The following is a 24,985-nucleotide window of genomic DNA, read 5'->3' as shown; positions in this document are numbered from 1 at the left end:
GTATACCTGATTTTTTTCCAGTGATACATTTGTGAAGACGATCCTCACAAAACGTCCAGTTGGGTATTCTATTATCCATCTATGTGTTTGTTCTGTGCCGAAAGTCGTTATTGTAGATTCATTATATATGTATTCCACATTCGATTCATTGCTCAATTGTCCGTTAATCAAACCACCTAAAATGATATGACATACTAATAATCAATGAGAACCATGAATGTTGTTAGTCTTCTGTTGTACGTATAAGAAAGAAGAAAAATAACGTATCGAAAATAACTAACATTTACTATAATTTTTTAATCGAACTATCTCTCTTGAAACTAATATAATATTTTATCAGCACATAATCATGAAAATATAAGAATGGTATGTCATATGTTCTAGAATGACAAACGATTGGTCTTTCTTATTCAAAATGTCATAATAAAATCCCCCAAAGACATATCTAAGTTAGTTAACATGTCTTCTTATCATACATATCAAACAATAAAGCGTTAGGGTAGATTTCCTGAAGCATAGATCATCCTAAACAGAGCCAGACAGCATGAATCGTAAAGTTGACCCGCACCAAAAAGAAACAGTAGTGGAAAGATATAGGTTTGACATAGATTGATACGTGCGCAGAGGTCTTTTTACTAATATATGTGCGCGCGTATTGTATTGATATGTACAGTGGTGTTTTTATACTAACATTTAGCATATAATCAACTTTTGAATGAAGCGGGTGACAAAATTAATGCTTCAAAATTACATCATATTTTATGAATCTTTATGAACCCATGAACGATTTGAAATTCTCGTATTCAGCTTGAAGTTACTTTCAACATGAGTCAGTGACTACTTTATCGGTTTAAATGAGGCTTTTTGCCTATGTCGTGGCAAACATGAACGTGTATGTGTGTAATCTATGCAAGATTTAAAAAGAGCGGCAAATTCTAAAGTCTGTTGAAAAATTGACAATTACGCCAAATTTACGCAACAATGGCTTTACATTTTGTATAATTAAGAAACAATACTTCTAAGTCAAATATTTGTATACAGCGAGCTAACTCTTACATGTTTTTTTTTTATTTTCGATTAGCTTACTATAACTGACATAAAACATGACATCAATGTACGCGCCGTTAATGTATACAGGATATTTTTCTGCTTATAAATAGAAAAATCGTTCTCTGAGTCAACACCAGATGCAAATTTTCATATAATACATGACGTTCACGAGTGAAACATTTTTTGATCTTACATTTTAAACAAACGAGTTTTCTTCTTTATGTTTTGTAATTTTAATGGGAATTGTTTCATAGTGTCACAATGTCGTGACGTTACAATATCTATATTGTAAAATTGTTAAATACTTCTATGATATATCTAAATTTCTTTGAGCCTATGTCTTCGTGTTCGTGCAGGTATCTGTACATTTATATCTTTATTGAAGTGGTGGAGAGAATTTCATACATGTATTGTCTCATTCCACGCAAGTGAAGAATACAACTGATATTTTCACACGTATGACATGCATCATGATTATTAAAAAAATCATTATCAACTACATTTAACACGAAAGACGTTTTCAAAAGGGGTTTATAATCTTGCAAAAGATATTGCCGAAATAATATGATCGTCTGTATTTAGGATAAAAGAATGGAAGTACGAACAACAACCATGAAATAAACAAAGCTATAGAAGGAAGTTGAATGTTGACTGCTTGATTTCAGGCTGAAGATCAGCAGCGACAGAAATTTCGCCTCTTGTAAGCCTTTGATCCACATCTACACCTGTAGAATACACTGCAAATTCACTGCTAATTATACGGCAGAGTTACAAGTCAAGTGAACAGTTGTTAAAAGTAAGAGAAATATCACGAAGTGCAAAGTTAAGAGAGCACAAAGGCTACAGTGTTAAAAGCAAACGAAGTACCTTAAATCCCTTATCAGTTACTCAACTAATAGACAAAGGCTAGGAGTGGACTGCATATTGCTTGGGATGATATTCCACAAAGTGTTCTTGGAAAAAGGAATTGGAATAGTATTGTGTGCGTAAATGTGGAATTAGGTAGTTTATGTTCCTGGTAGGGGTGAGGTGACGTCTACATGGACTTGACTGTATTTGGTTTGGCAGAATACAATCAAAGAGGTTTGTTGAAGGTGTTGTTCTAGGCTTTGCCAGTTATTTATCATGTAGGGAAACACTGCTTGTGTAGTCATAATTGTTACAGACATTGTTTGTTGCTGCCAATCTAATCATTTCAAGTTTGTTAGTTTTGGAATATTCCATGGGTTTCAAAAAAAAAGAATGTTGAACAATATTCTAATTGAGGGGCGGAGGTAGATGTTATAAGCCTTTGTTTTAAAATCTCTTCTTGCTTGTCTTGACATTTCTTCTGATGACTCGGACAGATTTAATTCCTCTGGATGTAATATTATTGATATTGGGTGACCGGTTTAGATCTTTAGAGATTGTCACCTCAATGTATTTAGCACAATCGGTGATTTGTAATTCAGTGGTGCCATGCAGAACGTAGGGGGAAATATATGGGTTCTCTTTTCTACTTATGCGCAACATATCACACTTATCAGGACTGAATTCACTTTCTGTTCCCACTGTTCAGGAGCATGCAGATCATTTTGTAAGGGTTTGGAGTGTGACTTTCAGATATACTGTAGTATCATCGAGAAACAGCGTGGTTTTGCTTTTTATAGAGTCAGGAAGATCGTTTATGTAGGATAGAAAAAAGGAACGGCCGAGAACGGAGCCTTAGGGAACCCAAGATAGGACATATAGAGAATATGAAGGGCAGTCGTAAGAGTGTGGTCCTTCAGAAATGACTTTAATCATCGTGATACTAGAGGGTTGACTCCCAGCTGTACAAGTGTGTGCATTACTTAGTAGTTTATTGTGACCAACCTTGTCTTCAAAGCCTTACTAAAATTCATAACAAAAACATCTGTTTGTTTACCACTTTCAGTGTTGTCAAAGCTGAAAAGATGAGTTTCGCAGCTATGTTTTGATCGAAATCCATGCTGGTACTACTAGCTCAACAGGCATTTTTATCATATTATTTAAAATCAAAATGTGCTCCATGATTTTGGAAACAATGCAGGTGAGAGAGATTAGCCTACAGTTATTGGTCTGGACTTTGGACCTTTCTTATAAATGGGAGCAACGACTGCACTTTTGCAGTCTGGAGAACAATACCTGTTTCAAGGGAAATGTTTTAAAAAATAAGTTAGGATTGATGATACCTAATAGTGTAACTCTTTAAAGGCCTAGATCCACTACTCTTTAAGGTAATATGCGCCACCTAACGTTTTTCAAAGGACTGTTATGAAATTTGGTCAAATTAAATTTGACGATATTTCCGATTGACTGGTATTTTTTCCAGTTCACAGTTATTCTTCATTTTGCACCTGTAAATCTTCAAACATGCCCACTACTGTCATTTTTTTCAGCAGAGCGCAAAATGACATACTTGAAAGGTTTTTAAAGTAGCGTTTTTATATACAACAAAAATACGGCAAAAAAATCTTTATTTTCAAGTTTGTATTAAAATTATCTCTCTAATGATATATAATTTGTCAAGTTTATTTCGACGTCACATTTGAGGCAAAGATTAATCAACGCAAAACAGGCAAAACAGACGTCGAGCTTCACCCACAATTTTGCGTAAAGACGCCTATATTAAAAAAACTGCCAGATAATTTTTTAAAATAAATTTGAACAAGCGTGCAAAATTCCATTCACTATTGATTCCGTAAAAAAAAATGGGGGTCACCGTTTTAGAGTTTGCTCTATTTACCGTGGCGCTTCCTCTACCCCCAGTAACAATGACGACGTTTTTTATATTTATTTCGTAAATTTTCATTAATTTAAATTCAGTTTCTTTTTCTATTGGTGGATATAATGATACTAATTGCTGTAATGATAAAACGAAGATATTATTTCAGGCAAATATTGAAATAAATAAATGATTTCGAGAAAATGCTCTCATATACAGGACACAGAAATACAAACAGTCCTTTCATTGAAACAGGAAATTCGTATCGGTAAAGTACATTCTAGCCAAAAGTTGTATTCACTGGGCGTACGCTGATTCCTTATGTGTAGTTACAGCTTCAATTCTTAAACAAACTTTATTTAAATTTGAGAACATTAACAATATTTGTCGAAATGCTAAAACATTAGCAGAAAAATGAATATGATCTTACAAACAAGCACAGTTAGATACACAAATCAAATGTTAAAATTCTAAACAAAATGTTTGTAGTCAATCTTTAAGAGATTCTATTACCTAATATTTTTGTGTTCATCTAAGACTTCGATTTATATTTATGTTCACGGAAATGATAATTACCAGGTAAGATTCATGCCGGTACTGGATATACCCTTGTCTGTGTATTTTATCTTCCTTTGGTATTCCGTCGAACGCATGCTAGGGACAAAAGGAACCATTATAGAAAATAATACTACACGTGACTTGTATGCACAAGCCGGTAGCTGGAGAGGAAACGGGTAAAAGTTCGAGCTTCCTCGTCGGAAGTGCAGTTGGCCAGTTTGTGTGTAGAAAAAAATGCAATGGTATATAAGAAAACGCAGATGACGGTGCGTTCTTAATACAAATGCAGTTATTTCGATGAATGAGTGCAGTGTTTACATAGGTCCTATTAAAACAATAGATTATCTGGGCTAAAAGTGTAGTTGGGAAATAAAAAGACTGATTCTTTATTCTTACACATTCTTTTTATGTTTTGTTTGCTTATGTCATTCATACTACTGTAACAGTGACTGTTCAATTTCTGTCAATTAAACATCTCAAAATATTAAAGTTAAGATCGTCTTCTAAATTGTTACAGACGTAGGTTCAAACAATAGACATACCACAATTTTAAATGTCTCATTTTAAAGGTATTGAAAGCATGTGCACAGTTGATAGTTTATTTAAGAAAATTTGGTCAGAAAATAAAATGGAGACTTTGTAAAAGATGACTGTAGTATACAATTAAATTAATAAATATATTTATATATAAAGCCATACTAACGTTTTGTGAGTATTTTGGTCAATTAACTGCATGATTTCCAGCAGGGATTTATCATATCATTTTTGTCGGGATATATATATAGCACATGTACGAACCAACGTCTGATATCAAGTGCAAACTGTCTTCGGTGTTGTTTGTAACATTTTTTGTCGGATATATAAACAAATCAAGTATTTTGTTAAAGTACTCAATATGAATCAAAAGATAAATATCGTTTTATTATCATTCTCTTCAAACAAAAAATTACATGTATGCATTTTGATCACGGATTAATGTATATGCGCGTCAAGTACCACGGGTGAAAGTATGCAGTGTGAACGTCTTGGAGGTACATGTGATTCATAAGACCTTAAATAAACTTATGGGACAAATTCTTTTCTTTCCTCATTAGATTACTGTGTGCGTAATCTAAATTACTGTTAACTGTTTCTATATGAGGATGGAATCAGTAACTGTGCACTCAATACTAGAGTTCGAACTTTTTATTTTATTATTGTAGTTTGGTATTCACTTGCTGGTGTTCCATTGAATTTTATATACATGCATTTCAAAAATTAACTCGGCGAATACATGTTAACTAAATAGGCAAAACTGGTGTTAAGTACTTCAAAAAAGAACAACGTAAAATCTTTTCCTTTCATCTCAGAAAGAACTGTTAAACAGATTGCACAGTCACTTGGGCAAATGTTTTGTCTATAATAAAGCATGTCTGTTTGTGATGTATAGTACATTTTCTCGAAAACATTCATCTGTTTGAAGAATATAATCAAATAACGTCTTCATTTTATCATTATTGTGATATTATTTCATTATACCCACCAAACGAAACAGAAACTGAATTTAAACTAACAGACATTCAGAAAATAAGTATAAAAACGTCGTCACTTTTACTGGGGGTAGGAGAAGCACCACGGTAAATAGAGCGAAATCTAAAACGGTGACCACCATTGTTCTTTTACTAAATCGATAGCGATTGAAATTTTGCACGCTTGTTCAAATTTATTCAAAAAACTATCTGGCAGTTTTTTTTAATCTGGCAAATTTTTGGGTGAAGCTCGACGTCAGTCTTGCGTGTTTTGCATTGATAAATCGTTTGCCTCCAATGTGACGTCGAAATAAACTTGACAAATTATATCTCATTGGAGAGATAATTTTAATGCAAACTTGAAAATAAAGTTTTTATTCCCGTATTTTTGCTTTGCTGAAAAAATGACGTTTGTGGTCATGTTTGAAGATTTACAGCTGTAAAATGGAGAATAACAGAGAACTGGAAAAAATACCAGTCAATCGGAAATAGCGTCAAATTTAATTTGGCAAAATTTCATAACAGTCCGTTGAAATTCGTTAGGTGGCGCATATTACCTTAAGTTCCCCTTTCCCAATCCATTAACTCAAGCCTTATCAGGTGCTTATCAGCAATAATGTAATAGTAGTTAATCGAAGGGCAATAAGCAGAGTAGGGGTACCCGCTTGCTCATGAAAACGTGTGCGATAGATTTTTAAGAAAGGCCTTTAGTTTCCTTTAATAATTATTGAATGAAAAAGGCCATACCAGTGACAGTTATCTTATTTCTCTCTCTCTCTCTCTGTAAAATTGTAAAATGACTTTATCATAAAAGTGCAATCACTGAGATTGAGGTATAATTATCATAATCAAATAAAATCAAATTATTGTGTTTCATCTGTTGAATTTTCGATTTTATAATAAGTAGCATAAAGTGTACCTTTTTTCATGCTTTATGTTATAACTCTTCAATGTACACGGTGTTTTAGTCTTAGACAATTATTCTTTAAACTATTCAGCAAGCAGTAATTTAAATTAAATAAAAAAATTGATGTATGAATGTCATTTTTTTTAAATAGGAAAGTGGAAACTCCACAGGTCGCTCAACACAACAAAAACGAAAATGTTGCAGGCTCGGTTTGATTGAGCCTGTTCGTAGATAGTAGTGGAAATGCATGTCAAATTTGAATTTGTGCTCAACTCCTACAATTTAAAATATACCTGGAATTATGGTTAAATTTGTAATATATTCCTAAATATTTTTTATTATAATTTAAATTGTTGTGTTTAAACAACAATCAGTTTTCTTTCAATAAAAGGTACAAGATAAAAAAGATATAAAATCTATAGTTATCACATGTTTCTTAAATAAAACTTTGTTAATACTCTGTTTGATACACTGTTTCCTCTTATTGATTGATACAGTTATACAGTTGACTATTTTTCTAATTAACAATGACCTCTATTTACTAGACCCATACTGTGAAAGACATAAGCCCTAAACTGCGCTGATGAAGACAAAATTGTCTTTGTCCATTGCAAAGATTTATGCCAAATCCCAGGTATCTTAGTTGTTAATATGGATCAAATTATTTTTTAAACAACTGTTTCAAACGGAGTGGTATAATGCTTCAAACTGGATATTGAATATATTTGCTTCTTCGACAGGGTCAGTATGAGAAAGATCCTTGCCTTTCAGAGGATCTTCACCACAGTTTTCGGAGTTATTCATGAATATATTGTTTCTGCCTGACAGGGAATCGCCATCGAAAGTAACTGATTCCAAATAGAACCGATAAGCATTTGCTTTTTGGTGCTATATTTAAAGGCCTTGGAGTATTTTGTCAGAGTGGGGTTAATATGATGGGACTTCTGTCTTCTTTTGTAATGTTTGTCACGCTTGCGTATTTGGCAAAGGATTGGGGGGAGGGGGGTGGGGTAACTAGGGATTTAATAACATGAACCTTTAAATTAAGTAATGCATATAATATAGATGTATTACTTTTACACTGTTTATGAAATCTTCACGACAGCAAGTTGACATGTGTTAAGGTTCGGGTGAGTGACAGACATTCTAATACAAATGGAATTAAAGAGGTATCAGTATGGGGAGATCTTATTGTCGAATAACTGATAAGAACATTCTAATGTTTGTGGAAAAATTTTACTGTTTAAATGCTTGTTATTGTTATTTTTACTAAGGAATAGCTGCTGTAAGTCTAAAAGGGGGTTAAGTTTTCACTTATTTCATAATCAAACAAGAGCCATGTTACACATGGCTAATCCCCCCTCCGGGCATATTATAACTGAAGTCTAAAGTTCCTGGCAAGTTAGTGTCTGAAAGTATTAATTTTGGGAAAAGCTTTGAAGAACCGTTTAGTTGTGGTCCGCATCAGGGGTTTTAAAATGTGGAAGAAAGAATAAGTCAGTAGTGAGGTGGTTTACTGCTAAATTTTGTTAATTTTCATGAACAGTATAGCTATGATGTTTTTCTATATATGGCTACTGTAAAAAGAAGGAATGGAAAGCTAACAGGGAACAAGAGTGCCAGAATGTCACAATATATGCCCGTCAAAGCAAATTTCTTTACTCTAGCAGCTGTATTTGCAAATGGAATTGCAAGTCCACACAAAAATCTTTATCAGGTAGAGATTGGTCAAAATACACCTCAAAATTAGATTTAGCATGCTTGCTGTACTACAGAAAAGTGGTCTCGATTTTTCCTTACGACTAGTAATGAAAAAGTTACAATAAAAGCTATTTCAAGTAACAACAAAGGGAACTAATTCTAAAGAAGGGAACTGCTCATGACACTTCGTCTCATGATGGTGTATAATTGTGCCAAGTTACATCAAAATCCCTCCATGCATGAAGAAGAAATGCTTCGGACAAAGTCATTCTTGTATCTGACATTTGGCCTCTAAGTGTGACCTTGACCTTATGCCTACCTAGTGACCTGGATCTTGCGCATGACACTCCGTCTCGTGGTGGTGAACATTTGTGCCAAGTTATATCAAAATCCCTCTATGCATGAAGAAGAAATGCTCCGGACAAGGTTTCTATTCTTGTATCCTTTGACCTCTAAGTGTGACCTTGACCTTAGACCTAGGGACCTGGTTCTTGCGCATGACACTCCGCCTCGTGGTGGTAAACATTTGTGCCAAGATATATCGAAATCCCTCCATGCATGAAGAAGATATGCCCCGGACAAATTTTTTTAAGAAAATATGATAAAGGGGAATAACTCAAAAAATAGGCAAGGCAGAGTTATTGTTCTTGCACACTGCACTTCCTCCCAATGTGTTCTATCAGTGTATAAAGTTTGAAGAAAATCCCTCCAGTACTTTTGGAGTTATGCTCCGGACAAATTTTTTAAAGAAAATATGATAAAGGGGAATAACTCAAAAAATAGGCAAGGTAGAGTTATTATTCTTGCACACTGCACTTTCTCCCAATGTGTTCTATCAGTGTATGAAGGTTGAAGAAAATCCCTCCAGTACTTTTGGAGTTATGCTCCGGACAAAATGTTTTAAGAAAATATGATAAAGGGGAATAACTCAAAAAATAGGCAAGGTAGAGTTAGTGTTCTTGCACACTGCACTTCCTCCCAATGTGTTCTATCAGTGTATGAAGTTTGAAGAAAATCCCTCCAGTACTTTTGGAGTTATGCTCCGGACAATGATCGTTGCGGACGGACAAACGGACGCACGGACGGACGGACGGAGAGCATTTCTAATATCCCCTTCGCCTTTGGCGGGGGGATAAATAATAGGTAGTAATTATATCGGAAAACTTCACAATATGTTTAGTATATATACCTGGTCATGACTTACCATTTTATACTTTTCATGGTATTTGCATCTCTGTTATAGAGTAAAAGCTGAACTTTTAATTGATATGCATAAGTATACATACTGTTCCAATACAACATTAAAAAAGTTCTATTGCATGATCAATTTTGTGATAGTGTATAACCTATACGGATTTCTTTATTCATATGAAGGGACCTCCGTGTTCCAGTGGTTAAGGTCGCTGACTTCAAATCACTTGCCCCCCATCAAAGTGGGTTCAAGACTCACTCGAGGCTTCATGTTAGGAAGTCATCCAGCTGGCTAACAAAAGGTCGGTGGTTATACCCTGGTGCCCGCTCGTGGAGAAATAATACAGGGATGGGCACCTAGTGTCTTCCTACTCCATTTAAGATGAAAAGTAGCCATAAGCCCTATAATTGTGTCGGTGCGACGTTAAATCCAACAAAATAAATAAATTAAATTATTCACGTGAATATTTCTGAGAGAAACTTTTGTAACATTTTACGTAGGCATTGTAACTGAAAGCACAATCTTCAAGTAGGCACTATCTTTTTAATCTTATCAAAGTACGCAGTCTGAAAAAATATTTCTGATATCATTTTCTGAAAAAGAGTTATTTGAGCAGAAAAAAAGATCCTGGGTAAAGTATCTGAAAAATAAATATAGACAACGCCGCTAAAACTTTATTGTAAGCGTAGGTGGCTATGCACATAGTAGAGAGTTTGAGATTTCAACCTTCGCCTTCCCCTTCAACGTCCCTCATATATATTTTGGGTAACACGTCACCGATATGCGTGTATTTTATTTATATCAGACGTTGCTACTAATGTTTTCCATGTAATATCAAGTAAGCCTAAGACTACTTTCCAGATTTTATTCTCTTTCTTAATATGTGAAATAAAAAGCTTTTTTTCAGGATTTCTGCTTATTAAGTTATTCGGTTATCCATATGTATAATAAGACTAAATTTGATGCGAAACACTATCAATAAGTATTAGAATAATGGAGTTTTGTATGGCTAATAGTTTTAACTAAATCTATTGAATTGAACCTAGAAACAAGAAGTAATCAACTGATTTTGAGAAGCATTGAGATTTTTTTCAAACTTTAACGTCTACCTCATAATTGTGTCCCCCGGCGATTTTGATAATACTAGAAGGGCTTTTTTGACGTATGAAGTGAAGTTTTGAACGTGAGATGTGAAATCACGAAAGTCAAATTTTTAGTCTTTTTTCATCTACTCTGTTCACATACTTGGCATCAAAGACTGAAACCTGGATGGAGGCACATGCCAAGAATGTCATTTTACTTGAAAAATAAATAATTAGGCGCAATTATCATTTGGTGGAACATTTTATTTTCACTTCCAGATAAAAACAATCCGCTTCTGTCTGACACTTTATACGACAGTTGCGTTTTAATTATAAACATAAAATGGTACTAGTAAGACGGAAAATTCTTCTGAAGTATCAGACAATTTCAGATCTATGGCATCATGATGCGAGAAGTTTCCTGTAAGCCGTATGGGATAACTCCATTCTTTACATGCACGTACCCAGAGCCTGGCAGAAGGGCGTTGAGGGTCAATCCCCCCTTTTTATTCTTACATTTTATAAAGAAACTCGGTCTTGAAACTCGGTGTGCCGATACCGTTGTATACCGTTGATGTCAAAATGCACATAAAAACGATCATAATTACGGATAAATTGAAAGGGCGGATAAAAAGAAGTAAAGTACATTCTAAATATTGAAATCTCAAGGAATTTTAATCTAACTTCAACTTCATACGTTAACTTTGCAAGAGACGTTGAAGGGGAAGGCTAAGGTTGAAATCTCAAACTCTCTATTATCTCAGGCAAAACTTGCACGGGGGAGAAGTGTGACATTTTTGGTAGAATTTGTCAACTCAACAAACAGAAGACTATTTTATTAAATTGTTAAAATCCACAGCATTTCATAAAATTTCGTAAAATTTGTTGAGAAAACTGTTGCTGGAAATAGTGTATTCAGAAAGGGATTCCCATGCGATCGGAAAGAAATGATTAATGGCGACATATACCAAACTGTTAGACCATGTCAGTAGGTCATAAAATGACATGTTGCAAGCCCAAGTTCCGCGACTGGACCGATCTATGACGTCATCAAAATGGTGGCCGAGTTTGAAATTATAACTTAGCGAATTTTATAATTTATTGAAGTTACACAGCAAAACTTTATTTTACTATCTTTGGTTTTCCATTCTAGAATATTTATTGTCAATGTGTTAACCATATTGAAGTATATAAACAAATAAAGCGAAGTTTTCAAAGTATATCTTACCCCATCCACTATATTTCAACATATTATTTTTTATGTGTGCTTTAAACTATCGCAATGTTATGTACACTTTCCAATTGCGATAGTTATGTAGCATTTTATGGAACAAAGCTCATTCTCTGCTACACATCAACATTATCATATACCAATTTGCTGGCCCATCATTCGTATCGCGTTGAACTACACAATTATTTTAAATATCCACACTTAACTAAATGCAATGATTAGAATTCCGACCTTTCTTCGAACGTTTCGTTCCCGGTAGATAAGTTTTATATTGATGGAAACCTTTCAGAATTTAAGGATTAATAGTTTCCATAGGATCTCAAAACTTCTTTGGATGATAATGGAGACATTTAACAATCAACTTTCCAAAGTCTATAATTTCGATTGTTACCGTCATTTTAGAATACGCCTGTCATTTAAGCCCAGTCTATGCAAAGGAAACTTTTCATGATGGGTATCACAACCGGTGATCAAACATTTGCCATTGTCTGGCATTCGGAATACCCTTAAAAGATTATGGATAATTTTATCAGTGGTCGAGGGCTGGTACAACATTTAATAACATTTTTGGAGGATTTTCATAACAGTTCTAATGACATAATTCTTACTATCGAAATTGTCTTTTTTTAAATGATAATTGTCAACGACATAAAGAACATATGGCGGTCATTCAAGTTTCTTGGAATACAGGCACCTTTATTAGAGAGCGGTTGCTTATTATTATCTTCCTGATTCTAATAGTCTAAACTTAGTCGAATTAAATATATAACCCGTGTAAGAAGCATTTTAGTTCTGTACTTCTTGATGTTTAATGTGTAATACACCGACTGCAACCTGTAAATGTTATAAGTGATGACCACGAATAACTGGTCCAGGAGTAGGTTTGTAGATGTATGTGTACATGTAAGGGTCGAGCATACAAGATTCTGTGACGAGCTGAAAGAGAATAATTCTGCCCAAGAAATGTTCAAATTTTCACTTTGGAAGGACCAAGAATCATCTAATGTACCAGCCTGAGGGATGAGTAACCTTTTTCTCCTGAGGAATTTAGCTGTTGATGAAAGATCTTAAATGTGAACGTTTCCGTCCAAACACTAGAATTGCTATGTATTTTTCATCGACAATAACTTGGCATATTTTGTGTTTATTGCCTAATATAGACGTTTCTGAAATATAGTGAGACGTTATGATTGCCATAATTTTTCACCCACAGACCATTGGCCTCTTTCAACAACTAATATTTGCGATATTGCCTTTCTTGACAGGAAACAAATAAGTTTTTTTTCCTAAAAGGATCATTCTAGGTATTACTTAGGGCGTTTTTTTTTTCAGTCACATTTGACTCTATTGCTTTAGCACAATAATCGTTTCGTATCTGATTTTAGACCGATCCATTGTGCTCCTTTGCCGCGGCTCTATCACAATATCTTTACCAAGATGCAAAGTCAATGTTTGTCGAAGAAATCACGATCATGATATTAAATGAGTTCTCGAATGGTAGAAAATTGTTGCATATGTGCAAGGATACAATTTGCCACCGTTCGAGCATATCATACATTGTTTCCAATGTTATGCTATTGGGGCTTATTGTGATCAGACATTTTGATATATCTTTACAGGTGTTAAACAGTGATATTTAAAACAATGTTACAAAGAAGATATTAACAGACAGAAGTTAAATCTTATAAAACAAAATAGAATCAAATTTATTGATGTGTTGTATACTGATACTGAAACATTTCTGACACGATAGTAAATGTTCCAAAGACATCATGTAAGTATTAATTGAATGTTGTGTATATTTTACGGAAGAGCAATATTTCATGGTTGCAGGGTTTCGCGACACATCAATTTGAATGGTTCAATAGCAAAGATATATGAATGTTACAACAACTACAACGAAAGTAGAAAGTAAGTTCTAAATGTGAAAGATGTATTAGATATAGTTCTTTTATTCTTTTGTTGTGTCCATCTGCGTTGAGTAGCAAGACAAGATATCACTAGAAAGAAAAGAGTTCACTCATTCAGAAAAATACGTGAAGGTCAAATTGTAGAATTGTTTTATAATATATTAATAAACATTTTTGAAGGGCCTTGAGTTCAAGTCCCTGCGAGGTGTTGGTGTTTTGGTCTTAAGTCTTTCTAATCCATTTTTATTACTGTTTTCAGTTATGGGAAACTATTATCATTGAATAATATCAACAGGTTTCGATTTTTTTTAATTTACATTTAATTACTATGACGCATAGAAATTACTTCACAAAAGCTTTTGTTTTATTTTACGCCCCTTTAAAGAATGTACTATCATCATCTTTTTTCATCATCGCGTATTGATCTAAATCTGGAAAATCCTTATTAAACATCTTTACCTTGGGTAAATATATAAACTAACTGTGTATACTGCTATCATCATTAAATATCTATAAAGTTACAACCGTTTATTGTGAACAAACATCCAGATTTTTAGTGGCATAACATATTCATACTGTGCGTATTTACACATTAATTAGTGTGTAGTTACTGTATTTAAACATAACTCACTACCTTTCATACTCACAAAACAAACATGTTTATTTTATCATTCCATGAATAATATGCGATAATTGTTCATATATTCAAATATGAAATTTGGGCATAATATATCTTAAATATTGTATAAATGGCGTTCCTTTAATTCAAAACAGCTTAATGCTAAATAATTATGTAAGTGCACGTTGTAAACTACAAAAAGCCTCCCTTTTAGCATAAAAAAGAAATAAACTCGGATCAATTATTCGAAGATGATGATAGATTTAATTTTAAAAATGGCCACCGTTTTGATGACGTCATGATTCGGTCCAGTCGCAGAATTCTGACTGGTGACATGGCTTAGAATGAACTTAAGTCATTACGGAACAGATTGGTATATGTCGCCATTAATCTGTTTTTCAATCGCACTGGATCCAAAACATCTCTAAGTGAATACACCAGTATATATGCGTCAAAGTATGGGAGAAATATCTAGAAATATGAGAAAATCAAAGAAAACAATTTCAGGACTGTTAGATGCATGCCTGTGTTATCACGTATAGCAGGTAACATAGATACAGTCCCTGGCTCGCGGATTTTTCAAAGTCCGTGCTTCCCCGCGATTGGACCCTGGCGCGGACACTTTTATGAGCTGCGGGGATGCGCGTTTTTTCCTGCATCCCCGTAATATATTTAACAGCTTACACCGCGACCAAAACCAATAAATCGATTGCGGTGTATCGCAGCGCATCGCGGTGAAGTGCCGGTGGTTCCCGGTGAATTGCGGTGGACCACCGCGATTTAAAGGTAAGAAAATGTCTATATAAATGCTATATACAGTGCGTGCAGAATGCATATACATGTAAACTGACAGGAAGTTTAGCATTAATTATTTAGAGGAAAAATGAAAAGTAAATGGTTTTTCATCACTTTTAATAATAAGGCAGTGGCTACGATTACGGTACCGTAATCCTAGCCTCCGATTCTAAGATTACGGAAGTTCCGTATTTCTAGACACACCTATGAGGATAGGCTAGGATTACGGAAGTATTTAAGGGGCATCAAATATATGTTAAGACATGCATAAATGATGTTGTGAACTTACATTCTTTCACCTAAAATAGCGAAAACGAAACACAGAAACGTATACGGGTGTTGATTTTGCCCGATTCTATATGCATGGAAATCTAAAGTGACAGGCAAAATCAAATCATAAACAAGAGAGCCAAGATGGCCCTATACATCGCTCACCAGAGTTGATCTGGCCTACTGACCTGGTTTTTGACCCCACATAACCCAGATTGAAACTTGACCTAGAAATCATCAAGCCAAACTTTCTGACTAAGTTTCATAAATATTAGGTCACAACTGTGGCCTTAGGAGTGTTAAAAAGCTTTTCCACTGTTCTGACCTACTGACCTAGTTTTTGACCCAACATGACCCAGATTCGCAATTAACCTAGAGATCGTCAATACTAACATACTGATCAAGTTTCATAAAGATTAGATCACAAATGTGGTCTTTAAAGTGTTCACAAGCTATTTCTTTGATCTGATGTACTGACCTAGTTTTTGACCCCACATAACCCAGTTTCGAACTTGACCTAGAGATCATTAAGTCTAACGTTCTGACAAAGTTTCATAAAGATTAGGTCAAAAATGTGGTCTCTAGTGTGTTCACAACCTTTTCCTTTGATCTGATCTACTGACCTAGTTTTTGACCTCACATGACCCAGTTTCAAACTTGACCTACAAATCATAAAGACTAATATTCTGACTAAGTTTCATGCAGATTGGGTCAAAAATGTGGTCTCTAGAATGTTCACAAGCTTTTCCTTTGATCTGACCTACTGACTTAGTTTTTGAACCCACATAACCCAGTTTCGAACTTGACCTAGAAATCATCAAGACAAACAGTTTGGTTAAGTTTCATAAAGATTAAAACACAAATGTGGTCTCTAGAGTGTTCACAAGCTTTTCCTTTGATCTGACCTACTGACCTAGTTTTTAATTTCACATGACCCTGTTTCAAACTTTCTCTAGAAGTCATCAAGAATAACATTCTGACCAGGTTTCATAAAGATTGGGTCAAAAATGTGGTCTCTAGGGTGTTCACAAGCTTTTCCTTTGATCTGACCAACTGACCTAGTTTTCGACCCCACATGACCCGGTTTCAAACTTTACCTAGAGATCATCAAGGCAAACATTCTGACCAAGTTTCATAAAGATTGGGTCAAAAATGTGGTCTCTAGAGTGTTCACAAGGCAAATGTTGACGGACGACGCACGACGGACGACACACGACGCACGCCGATGGACGCCGGACAATGACCGGTCACAATAGCTCACCTTGAGCACTTTGTGCTCTAGTGTGCTAAAAATTTAAGTAATGAATATCTTTAAAAATGATTTTTAGCTATTATTAAGTTATTAAGAATATATATATAATTCTTCGTTTGTCTGCCAATTTTCAAAAAAAAAAAAAATAGTGTGTTTTGGAAAGAAAAACGTATGTATACGGGTGTTGATTTCGCCTGTTTCATTAAGATTACACTGACCCGAAATGGCTGATTGATAACACGAAATAATAGGGCAGGCATAAAAAACACGCTATTTTAAGTGAAATAAGTAAGTTTACAATAACATTTATGCATGCCCTAACATACAATTGATGTCTCTCAAGTACTTCCGTAATCCTAGCCTATCCTCATAGATGTGTCCAGGAATATGGAACTTCCGTAATCCTAGAATCGGAGGCTAGGATTACGGTACCGTAATCGTAGCCACTGCCTTATAATAATAATTTCAAACATATTTGTCATAGATTATATCAGTTATACGTATAGCCGTAATATAAAATTTATCTACTGACAAGATTTGATAACAACTATCTTTATATAAAATAATGTTTTCTTTGTCTTACCATTTCCAATATGTTTAGTTTGTTTTTCATTGTCGCCGTATTATTTTAAAAGTAAATATCTAAATATAGTGAAAACCAAATATTTCTTCAGAAGCATAATAATAATATAATGAAAAAAATATCATATCAGTGAAATTGATGTTTTTATTTATAAATATAAAAAACCTACAAACGAATTGTTAAATATAATTATGATAAACGTACAATCATGCATAGTTATTGAAATATAACACAACAGGTTAAAATCAGATTATTGAGTTTCACCTGTACAAGAAATGCCAAAAACTGACGATAGTAAATATGAATGAAAAGGGAAGATAAATCGCATATATATCAATGAACCTCTTTTAGATTAATGATATGAATGCAGTTGCTTTAAACTGTACGGAATAGTATACTGACCTCTCTTTATTTAATATAGATCTTTAAAAAAATAACGTTTTATATAATTTATAAGTCAAGTTAAATGACCTGTTTATATATTGCATGATATATACAATTGTAAATTGTTATATATATAAATAAAAAAGACGATTTCATTAATATACTGTAACATAATTTTTCAAAGAAATATTGAATTATATGCGGGATGATATCTTTTCGAACAAAAATTCGTATAATTTATATGACGTATATTTAAAACTGAGAAAAAGTACGATTATTTATTTCGTAGCGGTTAACAAAGGAACTCTCCAGTCGACGTGCACTATGGCAGACGAAGATTGCGAAGTAGAGACATTGCAGGTTTATTTTCTATTTTCTCATTTTATCTGACTAGTTTTAGAGAAACTTTTGGTTTTCTGCGAGATGATGCTGTATATTAAAGGGAGTATGTATAGACAGAGTTTGTTTTATTAAGATTTTAAAAATTTATTATCACGAGTTCCTGATTTTACTGACAAAGTGACAAAACACAAACTCAAGAAAATTGAGTCAAATTAAAATTCCTGACTCAGAGGTAATAAACCCACCCGCTAAGCTCAGTACGAAGAGCGTTGTTCTACGGATCGCAGGGTCGCGAGTTCGATCCCGGGGCGGGGCGTATGTTCTCCGTGACGATTTGATAACAGACATTGTGTTTGAAATCATTTGTCCTCCACCTCAGATAATTCATGTGAGGAAGTTGGCAGTTACTTGCGGAGAACAGGTTTGTAATGGTAAAGAATCCAGGAACATTGTTTAGGTTTACTGCCGCCGTTACATGACTGAAATACGGCGTAACCTCCCCAAAAAGACTCAGAGGTAAATTAATAAAACTGCCGAGAGTGAGGAGAACGACCTGACAATGCTGTCGAACTATGTGTTGATTTGAAGTTTTTCCTCTCCTGGGCCCGGCTTAGGAGCTGCAGTAACCACATTTATTAGACTGAAAGATTGTTGAAACAGGTCGTTTAACTAACTAAAAAATATATATGATATGTAGTGAAAGTCTGAAACTCTTATTTGATCTTATTGATTTTCATTTCTAACTTCAGATGTCAACGAGACCGGACAATGCATGATCTGCTATGACAGGGACCCTTCAATGTTTCATGTGGGTATACACGTTGCCTTGCATCTAAAGTGTAATGGAAGCAAATGCCCTCACTACATAGAAAATATCGATAAAGTGCGCTCAATTTTCAAAGACTTTAATAATGTTTAAACAACTATTGATTCTTGGGGGCAATTGATGTTCCACATAATGTGCTGTTTATATTCTACAAAATGTGTTATTGATGTTCCTTAGAAATGTGCAGTTTATGTTCCACAGAATTGTTTAAAACTCCTTTGACATTTAAAGTTTGTACAGTTTTACTTACTTTTGTCAGAGACAAGAAGTAAAAGCCCGAAAGTAGTTTAGTTCATTAAAGTTTTTAAATGAATAACACATGAATATGCACATGTTACTGTTAAAGTTCAAAGTCATTTCAGTGTATTGTATCGAATGGCAAAATAGGCTCATCTATTATTTGGTGAACTAAAATTTTGACCTAGCAGTATGTTAATATAAAAGGGTTGTCCCCAAAATTTAGGGTCATTCTTACTTATTTCAATATAATATCAACACAGAGAATTAATTTGCAATTTCATACATCATTCATATTTAGTGAATATTGCTAAAATATAGCACCGAATTTTTTTGTCTTCTGAAAAATAAAGACTTTCCCTTTTTTAAACACAAGTGATTAAGTATTACTGGATTGTAAATTTTCTTATGTTTTATGAAATGGCATATGTGAATGTGATTATGAGTTTCGTTTACTTACAATGTATTTGGTAACTGAAAACATTGATAAATTTAGTGAAATAAATTTGTTTCATTTTTTTTTTGCATTTGTCATTCTTTATCTGCAACACGGAATTTAATGATGAGCCTACAGTCTTTTCCACATCTGTTGAATTATATTATGAAATGAATCATTCATATTTTTAGCTTGTCTTAGCACTGCTTAAGATGATCCGTTCCCATCATATTTTGTCTTTTTGTCTTGTGGACATTTTAGCATGTTCATTCTTTATTTGGGTCAACCAAAACATGAACACAACTGGAACATTATTCAGATTATCTCAGTTATCAAAAGGAACAGCCGTATCCCATAATTGGTTTTAGCGTTATTGTTCTCTGTGAAAAGCGCAGGGACATTGCTTTTATCCTATTGAAACTTCCTTCTCCAGAACTTAACCCGAACATCTTTGTAGGGATTATGTCTCTCTCTCCCCAACCCCTCATTCTTGGGGAGACATATTGTATTTTCCTTAGGGCCGTCCGTCTGTCTGTCCGTCCATCCTTCTGTCTATCTGTACGTCCATTTGTCCGACACACATTACTGTGTGTCGAACTCCTCATACACTTTAAGGCAGATTTATTTCAAACATTCACAGATGATGAGGTTATATGTGCAAATGATCATAAAGGAACGAATTTTTATCCACCCATTTTACCGGAATTAGAGCTTTCGTTATTTTCACTACAATGAACCACCAATTTTGTATGTTGTACCAGTCCAACATTACAGGTAGGATTTACTAAACACCTGACAGACGAATGACCTTTATCTGTAGATGGTTGGAGGTTGCAAAGGAATTATTTATGTCTACCCCAATCTGTGGGATTTGGGTGAGGCATACTGTTTTGCAATGTCCATCCATCTGTCAGTCCGTCCGTCATCACACTTCATTTCCGATCAATAACCCGAGGACACACTGACCTAGGACATTGAAACTCCACATACTTACTAACCTTGATTCATAGATGACCCTATTGACTTTGGAGTCATTGGGTCATGGTCAGGGGCACAGGAACCAGAAAATTGAAAATAAGTTTAGTAAATAACTGAAAGAGCGTTGTAGATATGATATTCACACATCACAGACTTACTGCTCTTGATCAGTAGATGAACATAGTGGATATCAGGGCCTCTAGGTCAAAGTTCAAGGTCACATGAACCTAAAACATTGAGAATGGTTTTCGCTCAATAACCTGAGAACCATTTCACCGAGGACTTTCAAAATTCATAGACATATTGCAGCTAATATGCATATGACCCCTGTCGATATCAGGGTTACTGCGTCAGTTGTTAAGGTTACAGTTACCCAAATATCAAAAATGCTTCCACTCAGTAATTTGGTAACCGTTCCACATGGGATCTTTAAACTTCATAGATTTATTGTACTTGGTCAGTAGAGAACTGCTATTAATATCAGTGTCACTTGTACTGTGGTAAAAGTCACATGGATCTGATACATTGAAAATGGTTTCCACTTCAATAACCTAAGAATCTTTTCACAAACGACCTTCAAACTTTATAACCTTATTGGACTTGATCTGTAGATGGACTCTTTCAACAGTGAGATCACTGGGTTAAAGGTCCTGGCCACTGGGACCTGAAACATTGAAAATTGTTTCCAATTAACAGTTTGAGAACCAATTCACTACTATAGACCTTAAAACTTCATAGTCTTTTCTTTCTTTATCAGTGGATGATCGGTATCGATATCGGGGAAATTAGGTCAAAGGTTCTGACCACAAGGACCTGAAAATTGGAAAATGGTTTCTCCTTTATAACTTAAGCACCGTCTCACTTAGAATTTTCAAAAGTCTCATGATTACTGGTCTCTGCAAATTCTTTGGGCTTATGTAGTAGATGAGAATGTTGATTTGTGAGCCACCATGATTGGTGTAGGAGTCAGCATATCTTAACGATATGCAGAACTCATATTCCGGGTGTCTGGCATTAAGTCAAGCTCACCATGAGGCAATTGTTAACTTCTACATCGTTTCATGTTAGAGCTATGCATTCTACACCCATGAAGGGATTTTGAAAGCACTTGGCACAAGCGATCACAATACTAGAGGTCATACGGAGGGGCACCTGGGGTCTTCCTCCAACATTAAAGCTGGAAAGTCGCCATATGACCTATCATGTGTCGATGCGACGTTAAATCCCAAATAAAAAAAAAAAAAAAAAAAAAAAAAAAAAAAAAATACAGAAGCAAATAACTATGTGTCTGCCTAAATGCTGACTAGGAGAGCATTGCCAATATTATATCCTTCCTGGGGGGACCTAATGTCAAAGAAATTACCTTTGCCTCTGAAATAACATACATGGCTTATATCGAGCTTGTGGACACTGTAGAAGGTTCTGATATAATTTATATCAAACTTTGTCACGGCTTGGTAAAAGATCTTTGCTCCTTTAAAAAACTGGTTCTTTTCCAAACCACTCAGATTGTATTATCGTCCAAGTTATATCTATGTGTTATTGCAAAAATAGCTAATTTTATATTCGTTTGCAAGGAAGCGCAGCCATTTATCTATTGCCTTACATCAAACTTCACGTGATCAGCAAACAATCGTGTCTCCTTAGGAAAACTGAGCTTAACAACAAACTAATGTACCCTTGACATTGTAAAAATAGTTGACTATGCTTTTGGGCATGTGACATCTTCATTTATTATTTGAATTATTGAAACCTTGCGAGATCATTTGAGGAAGAGCCTTTAAAAATTTCAAAGGAGCAGTGACTGTTTAAACATGTGGGGATTAAAGGTCAAGGCCACAAAAACCCTAAACTTTGAAACTGATATGAGTGTACTCCTAATTAGATAACTATTTAGATTTTACCTTAGACTTCCAAAGCTCTTTTGTCTTAGATAGATCCTGGAAACAACTTTAAACATGGAAAATGTGAAAATGGTTACCACTATATGCAATTAGACTGTTGAACCTATAATTTTAGACTTCATAGCCTCAATATGCCTTTATGAGTACAGTAAAAACCCTTGAGAGCAAAAAACATTTGAGAGATACAAATACTGTTTTTATGTAGAGGGCTGGGGGTTCAGGAGAGGTAAATTTGATAGTATATTTCAGCTTAGGCAAATTTGAATGATGCGGTTATAGAGAGACCATAGATGAATGCTAGATATATAAAACACTAAAGTTTAGCAACACCTGATTAAAGGCCCATTTGACAGTTTTCTCTATGTATATAGATAAACAATTTTCCTACAGACAGGATATATTTTAACTTTGTTAACTGACCGAGAAACAAGTTTGAAACGGGAATATCGAGGGCTGAGCGCGAAACTATTGTATCTTGTTCTTTATTTATATACAGTTACAATAGTTTCGCGCTCAGCCCACGATATTTAGATAATGCAGATAATGCAAAATTAAAGCAAGGGACATGTGCATTTTAACGTATATAACTATTAAAGTCATCATTTTCATTTAGTTAACAAAGTTTAAAGAAATGTGGTCCATGGTAAAGACAAGGATTTGAGGTATCTTTTTGTCACTTTCATGGTCAAGAACATTTGTCACAGTGTCTATATGTCATTGGAAAAGGTTTCTTTAGGACAGATTTTTCTTTTTTAAATTGTGTTTATTTAAAAGAAAGTCAAATCAAAATCAGAATATAAAAAAAAAAAACAAATCATGGGTATCCAGTCTTGGTAATGAATTGTCTGCCCTTGAAAGACGGGAAATACTGAAAAAAATAATTAATTTTCAAGAACAGATAATTTAAGATCGAGCCCCGGTACCTATGATTTAAAAAAAAATATTTCCATTTTTATCTTGATTCTCAGTCAGTACACAAAGTTTAAAGAAATTTTGATGGTAGGAAAAATGTTTGCTTATATTCATATAAAAACTCTCTGATGTGTCTTAAATACTCTAAACTTTCGACAGATATATGTAAAGTGAGCTAAAAGAAATTAAATAAATTGCTTTTTTTATAAATGTGTTCGGGTTTTGTTAAAGTTTTGTGCACTTTTTGTCTTTTTATGGACAAAATAAAAGCTTGACAGAAATGAATTTTTTGGGACCTACATTTAGGTGTGCTAAACGTTGTGTTTATAGTATATCTGGGAAACTATTGTTATATAAGTTTTTGCCCCCTCATCAATGTGGGTCCGAGCCTCACTCGGGGCGTTGAATTCTTCAAGTGAGGTAGGCCATCCAGCTGTCTTACGGAAGGTCGGTGGTTCTACCCAGGTGCCCGCTCGTGATGAAATAATGCACAGAGGGGCACCTGGGGTCTTCCTCCACCATTAAAGCTGGAAAGTCGCCGTATGACCTATCATGTGTCGGTGCGACGTTAAATCCAACAAAAGAAAAAAAAAATGTTTGTGCAACTTGATCACTCTCGACACCTCTTTCTTGATTGCCGTGAAAGTATGAGAAAAGAGAGTTCCCCTTTAAAATGGTGCGCGACAATCAGTGGAATTGCTGGTATTACTTTTTATGTATTTGGTGTAATGTAAACAATGATTGCTGTATTCCACCTAAAACAAGTCTCAACAACCTCTCACACTCAAAGACTCAAAGAGGGCGCTCTACCACTGAGCTATCAAGGCAGATAAATATTTTGAGGTCAAACGGTTAAAGGTCAAGGTCAAAGAGAGCCGAACTTCAAAAAAAGTTTTGCCTCTTAATTTGCACTCGTAAACTTTAGTTAACAAGCTCATTACATGATGGTGGAATACAGAACAAATTATGTGATCATTAGGTGGAAGATCAATGCATAGGTTGGAACAACGTGGTTTAAATTATGTTTGCAGTGTGATATGCCAGGGGTGTAAACTGAGTTGTGATCAGTCTAGACTGCCTTTGAAATGGACAATATAGCAGAATTTGAGACGGTCGGATAGGGTTTTTTTTCTCACATCAAATTTTATTGAATCAGTGTACCCCTTATAAAACCCCAAAAAGCTGATCAAAACTTTTGTGACAAAATAAAGAACTCACGACATTTTTTGTATTTTATTTTATTTCCCAATCAATATTCAAAACTCCTCTTAATGTGTATGATTTGTTCTTAAGCATATACAATTATTTTTTTTTGTATAATCAGCACGGAATTCGACTCATAAATAATCTTTTTTTTTAATTTGAAAAAAAGGTAAAATGCCCAATGCTATGTTAAAACCCAAAATCGAAAAAAAATTAAGTTACCCCCTGTTTAGGAGATTTTGGGTTTTTTTAAAATACCCCACCCTTTAAAATGTATTTTAGCCTTTTTCTATTTCTTAACATAAAGAACAAAATACAACATACCACTGAATAGTGCAAAATAAAATGCCAGATAATAAATTCAATAAATTGCAATGCAG

The 24,985-nt window shown here is 34.4% G+C and overlaps 1 protein-coding gene across 1 annotated transcript in view; it reads right to left on the bottom strand.

Moving 5' to 3' along the window:
* LOC123556058 (uncharacterized) overlaps positions 1-24,985 on the bottom strand; it is a 174,613-nt gene that overhangs the window by 142,454 nt on the left and 7,174 nt on the right. The window contains exon 2 of the mRNA XM_053524194.1: positions 7-176. Within this exon, the coding sequence (XP_053380169.1) occupies positions 7-176 (170 nt within the window). The remainder of the gene's footprint in view (positions 1-6; positions 177-24,985) is intronic.

This window comes from Mercenaria mercenaria, chromosome 15 (assembly GCF_021730395.1).
Source record: "Mercenaria mercenaria strain notata chromosome 15, MADL_Memer_1, whole genome shotgun sequence".
In the NCBI taxonomy this organism is placed as follows: domain Eukaryota; kingdom Metazoa; phylum Mollusca; class Bivalvia; order Venerida; family Veneridae; genus Mercenaria; species Mercenaria mercenaria.
The sequence above is the reverse complement of the archived record's forward strand: the minus strand, read 5'-3'. Positions and strand labels throughout refer to the sequence as shown.